This window comes from Lampetra fluviatilis, chromosome 26, assembly GCF_964198595.1.
Source record: "Lampetra fluviatilis chromosome 26, kcLamFluv1.1, whole genome shotgun sequence".
NCBI classification, from domain to species: Eukaryota; Metazoa; Chordata; class Hyperoartia; order Petromyzontiformes; family Petromyzontidae; genus Lampetra; species Lampetra fluviatilis.
Genome location: NC_136300.1, coordinates 5,172,868 through 5,187,840, shown reverse-complemented (window position 1 = coordinate 5,187,840; position 14,973 = coordinate 5,172,868). Strand labels below are relative to the sequence as shown.

Below are 14,973 nucleotides of genomic sequence, written 5' to 3'. Positions count from 1 at the left end.
AACGGGATTGTTAACCCCATATTAACAAAAAAAATTTGATATTAAAGATATCCAAAGGTTTTATATGGCTAAAAGGAAAAACGCATAATAAAGCCTCTAGCTATAACATGTAGCACATCTAGCACATAAACTGACAAGCATTACAGATTGAAAAATAAATTGCACCAACCTCGATTTAAAAAGATCGTTTTACTTATGCAAAAATAGTACTTGGTCAGAAATTATTTATTGATGGCCACGGTTTCCAAGCTCTTACAACGGTTACCACTTTGTGTGAAGTCAGCAGCGGGTTTTCTTTGGATAGATTGGACTCTGTTACAGGAATTTATAATATAATTTAAGCAATTGACACAGCTTCACCAAAACCCATGATCATTTGAATATGCAGACACTTTAACTGTCCTATTTATTGAAGATAAAATGACAAGTGTCATGCATAACAGTGTCCGTGTGCATTATTTAAATTTCGCAATCTAAAAACTTCTAACCACGTGCAGATGTAAATTACGCTGCGTAATGAATTCTAAATTCATGCATCAATTTTCCACTGCCTAATCCACGTCTGTGCATTATTCATAGCCTCCCACACAGACATACTACTTCTGGTTTTGCTCAAAAATGAGATCATTCGAGGACACCGCTTTTAAGTGCGTGGTGGATTAAAGGGCCTGGCTGACGTTTTGTTTCAAAGACAGTCAGTCTTACCTCCTTGTGATCCATCACACCTAACTAATTCTGTAAGCTTCAAAATGTATATATAATGCAGGGAAAGCGTATATTTGTAAACGCGACCGGCTAAAATATACTGCTGCGATTGTTTCCACTCACGCTGTGATTTGTTATCAATTTCGTTGCTTATTATTTTCAAATAAAACAAACTCAAGACATTTAGAGTTATACAGAACGATTTTTTTTAACAAGACAGTTCTTTCAAATGGCAACGCCTGCACAATATTAATCTCTAAACTGCCAGGCATTCCTTCAGCCAGCGGTGGATAAATCATAGTTGATGATTCGGCACATTGGGGTCGACAAGATGAAATGCGCCTTACGAATCAAAGCTATTAATTATTAATTTTAAACAACGCACTTAGATTATTGTAATATTTATAATATGAAACTCTACAGAACAGCTCATGTTATTGACCCGTAAAGTAATGTATATGAAGAAGTTTGAAATGTACGTGTACTATTGTACATGTATTTCTTTTTGAATGCACAAACCCATCGCATGGCAGCTTCCCATAGCACACAGAGCCTCCCTCTAGTGGACGCAGCGGTCCCGCAGCCAAATACGCACATTCCGTTGATAGCTTCGGTAATCCATCTTTAGTATCAGATATTAGTTTATGTATTTTATGTATCGTGCCAAATCTGACTCGGATGTTATGGAGTTTTTTTTCAAAAAATCTGGCTAGTTTATCAATTACTCCTGCAATGTACGGTATTTTAATAGTTTTAATTACTAGTTCAGTTTCAACTCTCGTGTTATTTGATTTGTTTTTTGCATTCAGTGCCCTATTGATTTGTGCATCATTGTAACCGTTCAATTGCAGCGCTGCTTAAAAATGTTTAATGTCACTTCTCAGACTATCACCATCTGATGCATTCTTAGCCCAATGTATGACGTCTTGATGAGATAGGTTTTCTGTTAGGGGTGATGGTGTGTCTGCATTCAGATATGAGTCAGTGTGCGTTTTCTTTCGGTGTGTTATTTTACCATTTCGGCCGCGCTCGAGTAGAATATCCAGAAATGGGAGAGTTCTGTAAACTTCCACTTGGTGAACTGGATGGACGGGTTCTGCGAGTTGAGATGATTTAGAAATTCGTTAAGTGTATCGTTGCCGTGTGGCCAGACCACCAGTGTGTCATCCACATATCAACACCAAGCAGAGGGGTTTAGTGTGGATGAAGCTATTGCTTTGGCTTCAAAATCTTCCACGTACAAATTCGCAATCACAGGAGACAAAGGAGAGCCCATTGCTGATCCTTCCTTTTGTTTATAGAAATCACCTTTCCACAAGAAATAGGTGTTCTTCAGACTGTGTTCAGCTCGTCGTGGGATATCTTTGGCTAAACCTGTGTTCGTTACCAGAGTATCGAGCTATTTAATTGACTCGTTGACCAGAACCCTCGTGAACAGAGAAATCACATAAACACTTACGAGAATATCATTAGGGTTAAGCTTAATATCTTTAATTATATTTACGAGATGTTCTGAGTTTTTAATACACTAAGAGGTCTTACCAATGTAGGACTGTATTTGTTTCGTTACTTATTGTGCTAATTTGTACGTGGCAGAGCCTATTGTACTAACTATGGGTCTTAATGGGACATCAGATTTGTGAATATTTGGTAGCCCATAAAGTCTTGGTGGTTTTGAGGCCCTTGATTTGATCAGGTATTGCTCTTCCTTGGGATTTGATGACTTGGCAATGATTGCCGCTGTCTTACGTTCCAAGGTATTGCTTGGGTCTCGTTTAATTTTACGGTAGGTACCTTCATCCAGTGAATCTTTGATTGTATTATCGTAATCCTCACGGGGCATCACAACAGTTGATCGGCCCTTATCAGCAGCAGCTGCAGCAGGTTGCTTCAATCGGAGGGAGGAGGGGGCAGTATTCACCTATGTCACCAGAGGGCGTCGTATACCGGGTTCTCAGATGCAAAGAGACTCCCACTTGGTTTGCACAACGAAGCAAACATCGGCTCTGAAGGTGTTCTTTAACGCTCACGATATATACCCACACACAACGCATCTTCAAACAAGGGACGAACTATTATGGACACTGTCTGCCTGATGATGCTAGTTGTAATTACTGGCGAAACGTCGTACTCAGATTGTAAATGTTGTGGATTTGCTCTCCAACACACCGGTTGTTGCTGTCCTCGTAACGAATTGGTCACGTTCTGTTGACGTGAAAAACCTTACTAATTGGCTGTGTCGGGTCTAACGACACATTTATATTTACGCGATATAACCCCAAAAAAACTAAATTATGTATTCTAGACACTGTTCAGCACATAAGCGTTCGCGACCAATATTCAAAATAGAGGGTTTTGGCTTAGATCGCGTAAATATAAATGTGTCGTTAAACCCGCCACCACCCGACACAGCCAATTAGTAAAGGGTCGTCGCGTGCGAAACCGCACGAGGACATAGCTGCCTGCCGAGTATCAGCATACAGCAACAATCACCTTTCGCCACTAAGTGGCGGTGACGTCACCACGACGCTTATGAAAGGCCATGTGCACCTTGAGGCCACGTGAAGTGTCGAACGCCCGATGGCAGGAGGTCACGGGGCAGACCCAGGTGCCACGGGTCGACTGACTGAGATGACCGAGATGAATGGCTGATGCACCACCTGTGCCCCCTACTGTGCCAACTAGCTGTGCTTTAGCCACCCGGCGCTCCGCTCGTTGTTGTGAGCGTCGCTCCTCCGCCCTCCGTTGTTGTTGGAGGGCGACTGCCTCCAACTGCCCAGTAGCGTCCTTCACGAGCCTCCTCCACAGAGGCCGATCTTGACACCATTGGTACCAGTCATCGGCAAGTCCACTCAGCTCCACGTCCTCCTGTACAGCACACACACACAGCCACATATGAGTGAGTTCAAACCACGTAACATAGCGAATTCTTGGTAGAAATTGGTTAGCCACATCACATACGCGACATTGCACAAACCACACTCGCGCAAACCGAGGAAAACCTGCATTACATTTCAGTATGGCTCTGATATCATCAGATACTGGTGTGATACAACGTGCCACATTTGTTACATTTCTTGAAAATTACTTCATAAGGAAAAAGCGAAATCGACTCCTTGAGGCAGGCTTACACCCAGGTGCTAGGATACACCTCGCACCGATTATCAACCGATGCCAAATGTGTCCCCAAGGCTGGAATTCCACCTTGCACTGCTACGGTTCAGATGAGATGCGATGCCCGCCGCTTTGAGACGCTAAGCCAATAAAGAACCCTAGGGGCCATTCTAGATTTGAAGTTTTCGTGACTGCAAGGATCCATACTCTTTGTTGGCTCTTTCGGTGAAGTTATATCGGTGAAATGAAAAAATAAGAATAAATAATGAAATAACTAAACTAAATCACGACGTTTCGGAAGCAACACAAGCTTCCGTCATCAGGTGGGACAACCACAGAGCCACTCGATTAGCTGTGATTTCTTGTCCCGTTGTCTGTTAAAAGCTGTAACAGATACGTGGAATCCCTCCCCGTAGAGGTGGTTCATTCGAGATTTGAAGTTGTGGTTATTTCTATTTTTTTATTTGTATTCTTATTTTTTGTATTTTTCACCTACATGACTTTACCGCAAGAACCAAAGAGTATGGACCATAGGGGCCGTCCATAAATGACGTCACCCACCTGAGAGGGGTCAGACATTTGTGACGATGTGTGACGATGGGGGAGGGGGGGTTAAGAAATGTGACGTTACATAAAAATGCGCAACTTTGAATAAATATAGACAACACGTTCTACTTAATTAAATAGACTGTTTAATACATATTTTCTCCTACAACATCAGAGTGCAGTGCCACATTAAATACGCACTACAATGACAATAGTTTAAAGCGATTTGAAGCATGTTTTATATTTTTTTGGGGGGGGCAGAGCTTTGTGACGTCATATTTGAGGGGGGGGGGGTCTGACTTTTTGTGACGCCGTGTGACGAAGGGGGGGGGGGGGTCAAAATCGTCCAAAATCGCCTGACGTCATTTATGGACGGCCCCCTATAAATGTTAATCTTCATCCTTAACCGACACGTGTGTGTGCGTGTATGTGGACTGGCCAACTTAAATCTTTCGAGCTATGATGGTCTTGGAGCTAACCGCTACACTATCGCTGTGGAGCGGTGGTGCAGCGGTTAGCGCGCTGCGCTATGAACCCGGCGACAGGAGGTACAACACCAACAGTGACGATTATCTGAACCGGTCCCGGGCCTCCCCTAGGTCGACTCAGCCTCAAATGAGTACCTGGTGCGGTGAGTAAGCATCGTCACTCGGGAGACAAAGGCGGTCGGGCGTGGTGCTGGCTCACCCCACCCCCTCGTGTACCGTTCCGGCCTTCATAGGTGCTCGCTAACAGCACTTGCCCCTACAGTCTGTTAAGGCTATACGGGGGATCTTTGTCTTTGTACGTTGCTGTTGGCAGTCGTGCTGGCCTGCCTTCAGGAGACGGGGGGAGGGGAAACGCCGTGCGGAATCTCTCAGCAGGCATCAACCGAGAGAATTTTGCCGGCGTGTGAGCGAGTATCAGATGAATGAAAGTGGAGACCCTGGGGCGGAATGGATCCTTGAGGATGCCCCAAACTTGCACGTGCCTAATGCGCATTTGCCCTCCTCTGACACGGGCACACGCACCACACAACACGTGCTCTCACCATTATCACACGAATTTCCCCCTACCACACGTCAACATTGCACGTGCAAATTATGTCATTTCTTTATTTGTTATGTAGGGTTTGTAAGGTATCTGAATGTGCAACAAAATATGTACTTTATTGTACATGGAGTGGAGCAGTTCTGATAATTGTAAGCGCTCTGAATGTGTATAAAATATAACTATCTGATTGAGCTTGCACCACAGTTGTCTAAAATCGCCTTGCCGGAATAATTTAAGCGTCAACTTCTGTATTGCTAGGCCAGTGTGCTAACCATTTAACACCACGGCAGCATCCATGACGCACACACACACGTCTAATAATGACACCCTGTGGTGTGGTGCAAGCGGAGAATGAGCTGTCCAAGTGTGTGTGCTTCACTCACATCTTATGAACAACAACAACAAAACCTCCCCACCATAGTTTTACTGGGCATCTGTGAAAAAGAGCTTCATAGCTCATCGGACTTCTCCAGGATAAATCAAGATTCCGATCGATTCTGACAAATGTACACATGCAGTGGAATCTCTTAGGACATGGCTAGGACACGTCATAGGAACAGAGGAGAAGTGATGAACGCGGAATCACCAGGACAGCAGCCAAGAAGCTGAGCTAGAGAGGCGGTTTTGATGTGGCGAACCAGGGATTGAAAGACTATGGATTGGATGCGGAGGTGGCCCGGGACAGGTCGGTGTGCTGGAAGAGGACCAAGAGGGCAGGAGGAGAATGGGGATAGAAACCAGAGACCACAACAGGATGTCACGTCATAATAAACAATAGGAGCATCAATCGCGAGAAACGTTTGTCGATGAGTGGTAAATCACAAGCGCTCGTCCTTCGAGAGAAAGATGGAACAATAACGCATGATAGACAAAATTAACCATTTCTCTTTACAATATGAAAAAAGATAAATCTGCACCAGAAGGAAGAAAAAAACTCGACATCAAGCAGCCTGATGAACCGCTTGTGTTGCGATCGAAATGTCGTAGTTTAATTTTATTTTATTTTCATTAATTTGAACCTATCTACGTGACTTTACCGAAAGACCCAAATAATGAGTTCCTGCAGTCACGAAAGCTTGAAGTCAATGTCTAAACCTCTAGTCTATTCAATTATATCAAGGACACAAAACTGATTGATAAATTACAGACTATTAGCCTTCTACATGTCCATGAAGCATAGCGAACGAAATAATTGCCAACTTATGGGATAATGATCCACATGGGCATCAATATGCCAGAAAATACAAATGTCAAATAACATTATGCTTTCCTTTTTGTGATTGTATTATAAATATAATTTCCTTCAAAGTGTTTCTTCCGATTCTTGAGCTCTAGTTTACCTCAACACGTTCCCTGCCAGCCCATGGCTCCTCTTTTAAACACATTCCTGCGGAGGGAGCTGGTAGGAACGTTGGGTTGCTCGGTCAATGGCCAGGGTCAACGGCGGCGTGGTGTATTCCGCAAATATGGCCGACTGTGAGGGCGGTCACAAGCCAGCGTGAGTAGGTTAAACGTTGAGTTTTATAAGGGCACCACGGGGTGACCAGCCCCTCCCCACCCAGCCCCACCCACCCCTCCCCACCCACCCAGCCCCTCCCCACTCTCCCCACCCAGCCCCTCCCCACCCAGCCCCTCCCCACCCTCCCCTCTCCACCCAGCCCCACCCCTCCCATTTTTGGATGCACGACGGACTGACGGACACAATACTCCACTGTGGGCTGGTGTAGCCAGGAGGTTCCTCCCAGTACAATGCTCATGCTGGGTTCATTGTGCCATCAGGGTCTCCCATCCAGTGTGCTTATTCACTGGGTTCATGATGGCCTCTTGGCTCTGGTGGTGGTGCTGCTGCTGATGGTGACAGTGGTGGTCGTGCCGATAGTGGTGGCAGTGACTCTGTGGAATCTCTCCAGCAAAAAACACATGGCCCTGGATAGACAGAACCTGAGAGACGAGGTCTCTGTATTCAGCTGGACTGGCACCTTTGAGTTCCGTGGGAGATGTTGGCAAATAGGATATTGACACGAACAGCACCGCCCACTTCCCCAGAGAGGCCGTGGATAATTATAAGATCTGTACAGCATCTTACTACTAGGGTTAAACTATGCTGTACAGGAACAACTATTTACGTGAAATAATAATGGAAGAAACACCCATTACGTGACTAGCCACAGTGCCCGAGCACTCGTAACAGTAAAACATCAAATGTAAATTGGGTTACATGCCATACGAATTAATATATGGATGGTGGCCTCTGAGTGTAGGGGCTAGACATCACAGGCGATGAGAAACATGCGTTGTTCCACAAAATGAAGATAACTTTGCAATGACAAGTTAACATGCCACTTTATTTGGGAGAATCTTGAAACAATTATTTTAATTTAATATACAGATACTTTAGTACCTTTAGCACATGTGCAATGTGTATAGTATTTTAAAATAAAAAATCCAATATATTTGGCCAGGAAAAATAATTCAGATATTAGATCATTCTTTGGGTTAAACGTTTTATGTTTCCTTTAATAAAGTCTGTTTATAATATACACATTGTACATTTGAAATATTTTTTATAAGAAATGCCAACAAATTTCCCAGATATGACCAAAGACCACATGAGTAGAATGTATTTATTAAACAAAACTGATATACCTATGTATTTGGACAATAAAGAAAAAAAAGTAGAACATCTCTTTTGACGCTTTTTAAACTCACCTAAGTATTACCAATACATTTTTTAAAATATAAATTACGACTTTCGGTTACGCCACTGAACAAAACTAACATAGTCACGTACAGGGCAGTGGGGTGACCCCACAGATAAAACGAGCAAGCAAAGACGTCCGATTGTCCATAGCGAAAAGTTCACGAGACACATAGTCTGGTCGCCGATCACAAGAGATCAAGGTTTCCGTTCGAAATACTACTGCAGGCCAACACAGGCTCGTGAGCTCCACCATAAACCCCCACGTTACAGGGGGGGAAAACGCTCAAGTACAACAAATGGTCTCCTCTCTCGATCTCTACTCCTACGTCGAGAAGCAACAGAACATTTTCAGCTGAACACATCCTGGGATCCTGCTGGTAGGTCTGAACTCTATTACAGCCACAAGCAAATGAATATTAAACACACGTGTAATACATACGTATGACAATGACGCAGGTTTTTTGTGATTGTGCTGTACGTGCTCTCCGATGTGTTTTCGGGCTCTACCGTTGTGTTGTTTGGCGTGATGTCTGACGTTTCATGCCACGTGCCGAGAGCTTTTTCAAATGCTGGGAGCTTCAGGTTCTAATGAAGCTCCTCGCACGTTGAGAGCAATGTCCGACAACAGGCCAGTAATCATATGGTGTAAGCCAAAACAAATCTGAGATCATTCATATGACTAATCTATCCATCTAATGGTTTAGGAGGGTTAAGCACAAAGGTATAGAATTCACATGTGGGAACGCCCTGGAGCTGAACACCTGATAAACTCCTGGCAGCTGCCGGGATGATCACAAGAAATTGTAGCCCACCTTCTCCCCAGACTAAGCTGTCAACTCCAGGTCACGGGCAGCCAAAGCCAGTGCATGTTTTCAAAACATGCCAACCTGGATCAATGTGATTACAAGAATATAGCCAATATGTAAATGTGATGCAAAAAATGGGACTGGATTGAGCTGCTGAATTCTGGAGTTGAGAACCTGAAAAGTATTCCACCATAATCCATCAATGACACCAACATTGTTCCACGTACCGCAGATTGTTGTATATATTATATGTACATGTTAAACTAAACATACACCACACAGGGTGATTCGGAACTGAACGGGCCTTAAAATTACAAGTGGCCATTTAACCTCCAGCACAGTATAGAGAAGTAACCTTTGAATGCACAGTGTATACAGGAGTCGTGTAAGTAAATCATTATCTTACCTCTGAATAAAAATGTTTGCAAATCGATATACCATTCGACTGACTATTAACTTGGATATTGAGAATGCATTTTTGCAATCTCCAAGTTCTACACGCTATCCACTTGGGCTGTAATCGAACAAAATTTGAAATAAGTTGGAGATTCTCCAGGTGTACGACACTTTCCTTAGCCTACCGTTTCTTCAATTAATCATACTGAAATCAGTGCAATATTTGAAATACAATTAAGCCAAATTGGAGCTCATTGCCAAAATATAATGTTAGACATTCTTGCACTAGATAAATACATTGTATTTAAAGCAGCTAATTTGGAAATAAAACCATTGATGTAAAACTTAACTTTTGAAAATGCAGCGATAATTTGGAAATAAACCATTTCTGAAAAACTCATTTTTCAAATGTCGCACGTTATAAGTGACCTCAGTCGAGGTAGTTTCATAATTAAAAGCGTTTGGAGCAAAAAATGTAGTTCAATTGATTTAGTTTACCCTTTTGTGCAAAGGACTGTTACAAATCACTGACTACATAACAGAATCTGTCCTTCCCCACCTCTTAAAACCACCGACTAATCACTCACCACAAGACGTAAATGTGTAATTAGTCCAATCACACAACAACTGTACATGACATTATTACTAACATCATTAATTTGACCTTTATCATTCGACTTCTAAAATAAGTAATTCTAGCAGACATTATTTTTTTTACAAGATCCTAAAAAAGTATAAATGCTTTTCAGCTGGACTCTTTAAACAGAAGTCTAAGTTTACGAGATTTATCAATTCACAATGTGGTCGCTTTATTGCAAATGCGTCCCAGCCCTAACACACGTGACAATTAAAAAAGGAGTTCATTATACATCCCGTTTGACCATCTGACCTTGTTTCAAATGTTCAGAAGGATCAATATTCAGTACATTTTCTGTACTGTAATCTTGTGGCAGTCAAGGTAGGATTCAAATAATCTTCCCCTATAAAAACCTTGTCATTGGTCAATCTGCACAAAGTTATCAGCAAGATACTTTATATTTATTTTTCATTCAGGTTCATATGTAATGAATAATTACTCATTAAGTTAAGGGTTCAATTAATCAATTGTCAACATTTGTATTATACCTGGCATTAAAAGGTGACTGATCGATTTAAAAACGATATACAGCAATAAAAACACAATTATACATCAGTTAAAATTTTCATACCCCAAAACTTTCCATCGTACAAAGCATTTGCACCCACAAAGCTCTTAACCTCCCTGGTGTCGATGTGTAGCTTTTTAGTAAATTAAATCATTATCTTCTAATGGGTCCTCCAGACAAAAAAAACATCAAGCGGAAACCTTCCGCACCCGCTCATTAATCAATACGCGTGTTCTACAATCACATTTCAGGCGAAAGACCTGAAGGCATGGTCAATCACACGCCACGCTATCCACCCAGGCAGAGCAGGGTGATGTGAACTAAATTTTAAGCCAAGATTAAACGCTCGTCAAATGGCTTTGCTATACTCGGTGGGGATTTGTGTCCAGCGTGCATATGTAAAGATGCATGGTACGAAGACCGCAGGGAGCTCCTGTCTGCTATTTGGATTCACTTTTGTGACTTGTGATAGGATGAGACCTCAAGAATCCGGCGACGGGACCAGATGAGTCAGATGAGTGTGCGACCCAGGAGATGCTGAAGCCAAGAGAGGAGCCGAGGCCTTGAAGGGCTGCTGTGATTGGCTGAGAGTGCAGAAGGTGTGTGCACGGGGAAGGACAGCTGCCATGCTGGCTGGATCTGACAATGCAAAATACACAGGTGGACATTAACTTGTTAACGATGGTTCCAATAAATATTTCAGTATATGCCAAGTGTATGTTTAACAACAACAAAAACAACAACACGGAGCTGTTTGCATTAATGTAACCGTGTTACGTTGATGCAGCATGTTAAGTATATCTTGGTACAAATATGGCATGCTATGATGCATCGTGTAAAACCCATTATTACGTGCGAGAGAATCAGTTTTTTGCAATGAATGCAAATTATATGCAAGTAATGTCATAATGTTACATTTGGAATAATGGAGCGTACAATAATGTACAAATGAGACAATAAAGAAAAACAATGCTAACGACGTGCTAATAAATGAGACAAAAATGATTGATTGATTATTATTTAATTGAATCGCAACCCCAAATCACGACAATTCATTGACTCTCTGTGGAGGCAAATGAGGGTCTGTGAATTGTTAACATGCCAAGGGAAACTGAATAACTTGTGCATTGATATGAATGTAAGAGTGAGTATGTGGGGAGCGGGAGTGTAGCGGTTAGCGCGCTGCACTACGAACCCGGCGACAAGAGTTCCATTCCCGCTCACACCAGTGACGATTATCCGCCTAGGTCGACTCAGCCTTAAATGAGTTCCTGGTGCGGTTTGTACATCTCCCCACTGGGGAGACAGAGGCGGTTGGGTGTGGTGCTGGCCACCAACCCCCTGGTGTGCCGCGTCGGCCTTCATAGGTGCTCGCTAACAGCACTTGTCTGTTAAGGCTACACGGGGGATCTTCATCTGTCTTTGTGGGTGCATGCATACCGTCAGCATAGACAGGAGAGTCACTGTTCTGTCGTGTGATGTGGCGCCAGTAAGCGCTGCGTGGTAGCATGGCGCTCGGAGCGAGGTCTTCACCGCAAGGGCTCAGCAGCTGGAAGACAGGGACCCATTATCATCATTAGCAGCAGCAGCAGCATAATCAATACTTTAATGTCTTCGTTAATACCGTCATCATCATAATTATCATCATCAACTAGCACTCGCGTTGGCATCATAATTACCAGTATACTCATTGTCAATCAAGAACATCATCTTCGTCATAATCGTTGCTTTCATTATCACATCATTGTCAGAATCATCATCATCATCATCCATTTGTCTAAGCATGATCATCATCCAACAACATAAATTATCAAACGGCATCTGTATCAACCATTATAAGCACTCATTCAAAGCTTGCCCTGACAATAATGATTACTTGGTGTGGTATGTAAACATCAGCATTGGGGAGACAAACGTGGCCAGGTGTGATGCTGGTCTCATCACCCCATTGCGTGCTGTGCAGGCCTAAATAGGCGCTCGCTAACAGCACTTGCCCTAACAGTCTATAAGGCTACAGCGGTGATCTTCATAGTTGTGTATGTGTGCATGTATGTATGCATATGTAAGCACGTGTGTGTGTAGGAGCGGTAGTGCAGTGGCTAGCACACTTCACTCCGAACCCGGTGACCTGAGTTCGATTCTCGCCCATGATTAATAACAGTGGCGAATACTTGAGCCGGTCCAGAACCTCTCTGAAGTTGAGTAAGCCTTAAACGAGTGTGGTGCGGTGTGTAGTAAATTTCAGCAGTGGGGACATAAAGGTGACCAGGTGTGGTTTTTGCCACCCAACCCCTCGTGCGCTGTGCTGGCCTTCACAGGTGCTCTCTATGTATGTTGAACTTCTTTCGCACCATACGCAGCCAGCCAACTGTGCTAATCTAACAGCACGTGGCTCCAACAGTCTATTCAAGGCTATACGGGGGTTCTTCGTGTGTAAAGAGTGGTAGCTATGAATCCAGAGAGCCGAGTTCGATTTTCGCTCATGGCCAACACCAGTGAGGAACTGGTGATCGACTCAGCCTCAAATGAGTACCGAGTGGTATGTATAAAAACGCATCACCACTGGGGAGACAAAAGGCGGCCGGGCGTGGTGCTGGCCACCCACCCTCTCGTGTGTCGTGCGGGCCTTCATCGGGTGTTCGCTAACAGCACTTGCCCTAACGGTCTGTTAAAGGCTACACGGGCAGATCTTTGTCTTTGTGCACTGACGCGAGCGTTGTTCTGCAGCTCCAGGAGGGCGCGGCGATGCTGCTCGGCAAGCGCCAGCGTGGCCGCGTGCACGCGCTCATACACCTCCTCGCCGTCCGCCGTCTGGAACGTGAAGAGGCCCTCGCCCGTGTCACATGACCTGTCTCGCCAACACACACGCGCACGCCCACCCCGCAAACGTGCCTCCAATTAGCACGGTTGGCTACATGCGGTCCCAAAGAAGTTCAACGTACGTACGTACGTATATACCTCCACGTACGGGTTTACACCGCGAGTAACCAGCGAGGGAGTTAAGCCGGAAACTCTTGCCGAACCTGCCCAAAAAACGCCCTAGCTCGAAATAATCGCAGATTGATAAAATTACGGTACTTTCGATGTGGTATTGACTTCGTTTTTTTTAAGCGCTTACAATTATGTAATGTGCCATTGATTGGGTGATGTATTTCGAGTCCATGAAGGGATCATCCATTGATAAAGAGGTACAATTAGACAGCAGATTGAGCTAGGTCGATAACACTACACACACACACACACGCTTGGATGGATGAAGATTTTATCTACAGAGTTTCATCCCTCTTGACCTCCAGTTGCCGATAATGGGATTGGTTGCAGGTGTTCACCAACATCCCAGGTGTGATTTTACCAAACGTCTGTTCTGTATTATTTTTTTAATCCCTCGAGCTTTTCAGTTTGGAAGAAAAAGATAAAACTTTAAAAACGAAAGCATACAAAGAAAACTGGATGATGCCTAATTTTCAATTTCACCGTTCAAACTGCATACCTGTCAACCCCTTATCAGTGCCCTACCCTATTGCAGACCAATTCAGACCTTATTGGTCGCCCCGTGCCCTTATAAATCCCAACGTTCATCCTACAAAGTCCCATCACAAGGGAGAAACACAAACAAATAGACAAATATTTTTACTCAATTTCCCTGTAATTGGGTAAACCGTATTGGTTGACATGTAAGAAACTGTTGTCTGATTATAATAATTGAATGAATAATACTTTTATGAACTCGCTCTATATGACAGGCAAAACAACGGCTTCCCACTTATCCTGGCTAGATTGTTGATTGTCCTTTCATTATCTTACATATGGATATGAATTAAGCAGAGACAACAACGCGATGCAAGCTTGTGGTTGTGTGCTACTTGCGAACACACAAAAGAGGCGGTGGAACAAAAACACATGCTTGGCCATCTTTTACTCCTGCACTGCTGATGCCAACGCTCAATTCGTTGGAGTGCGGTAGTGATTAGTAAACAAATAGCATTGGTACAATCTTAACAAGCATGCATAACGGATACTGCCTAGGCAGCGCAACGGGTGGCTCAGTGGTAGGGCAAACGGCTTGCAATCAAAATGTTGAGAGAGTTCAAATTCTGGTTGGGGGTTGACTAAGCCCATCATCTCCGGGGTCGAGACAATCTTCTTCTTTTGTACGGCTGATGTAGATGCAGAGCAACAAATACAATTTCACACTCGGGTGCTCAAGCCAGATAACCGCGTCAGGAGGAGAGGAGTGTATCGCTCTGATGTCTCCCTATTTCTGCATTGCGTCGTTACACGTTGCACGGTCTTGTTCTGGATGACCACAGTCGCACACTGGAGAGTTTTTTTTTATTATTTACCATTTGTGCATCAGGTATCCGCATCTGCCATTGGTGTGTGCAGTGGATCTTATTTAGGGTGGACCATGAGCCTCGTGCAGGATCGAAACCAGGGATCTTCTGCGCTGGGTCTTTCACAAGTTGTTTGTGACCATTGCTACCTCATTTGCCAGTAAAAAATATGATAATTGTTTTTTTACCCTTTT

General features: G+C 43.6%; 1 protein-coding gene across 2 annotated transcripts in view; it reads right to left on the bottom strand.

Annotated features, from left to right (window-relative positions):
* Positions 1-7,723: 7,723 nt before the first annotated feature.
* The window catches only part of LOC144941991 (docking protein 6-like), a 51,087-nt gene continuing 43,837 nt past the window's right edge, over positions 7,724-14,973 (bottom strand). For both annotated transcript variants that reach the window (XM_078868580.1, XM_078868579.1), the window contains 3 exons: positions 13,155-13,293; positions 11,886-11,994; positions 7,724-11,084 (listed from right to left, as the gene is read on the bottom strand). In XM_078868580.1, coding sequence (XP_078724706.1) covers positions 10,927-11,084; positions 11,886-11,994; positions 13,155-13,293 — 406 coding nt within the window. In that variant the 3' untranslated portion in view covers positions 7,724-10,926. The remainder of the gene's footprint in view (positions 11,085-11,885; positions 11,995-13,154; positions 13,294-14,973) is intronic.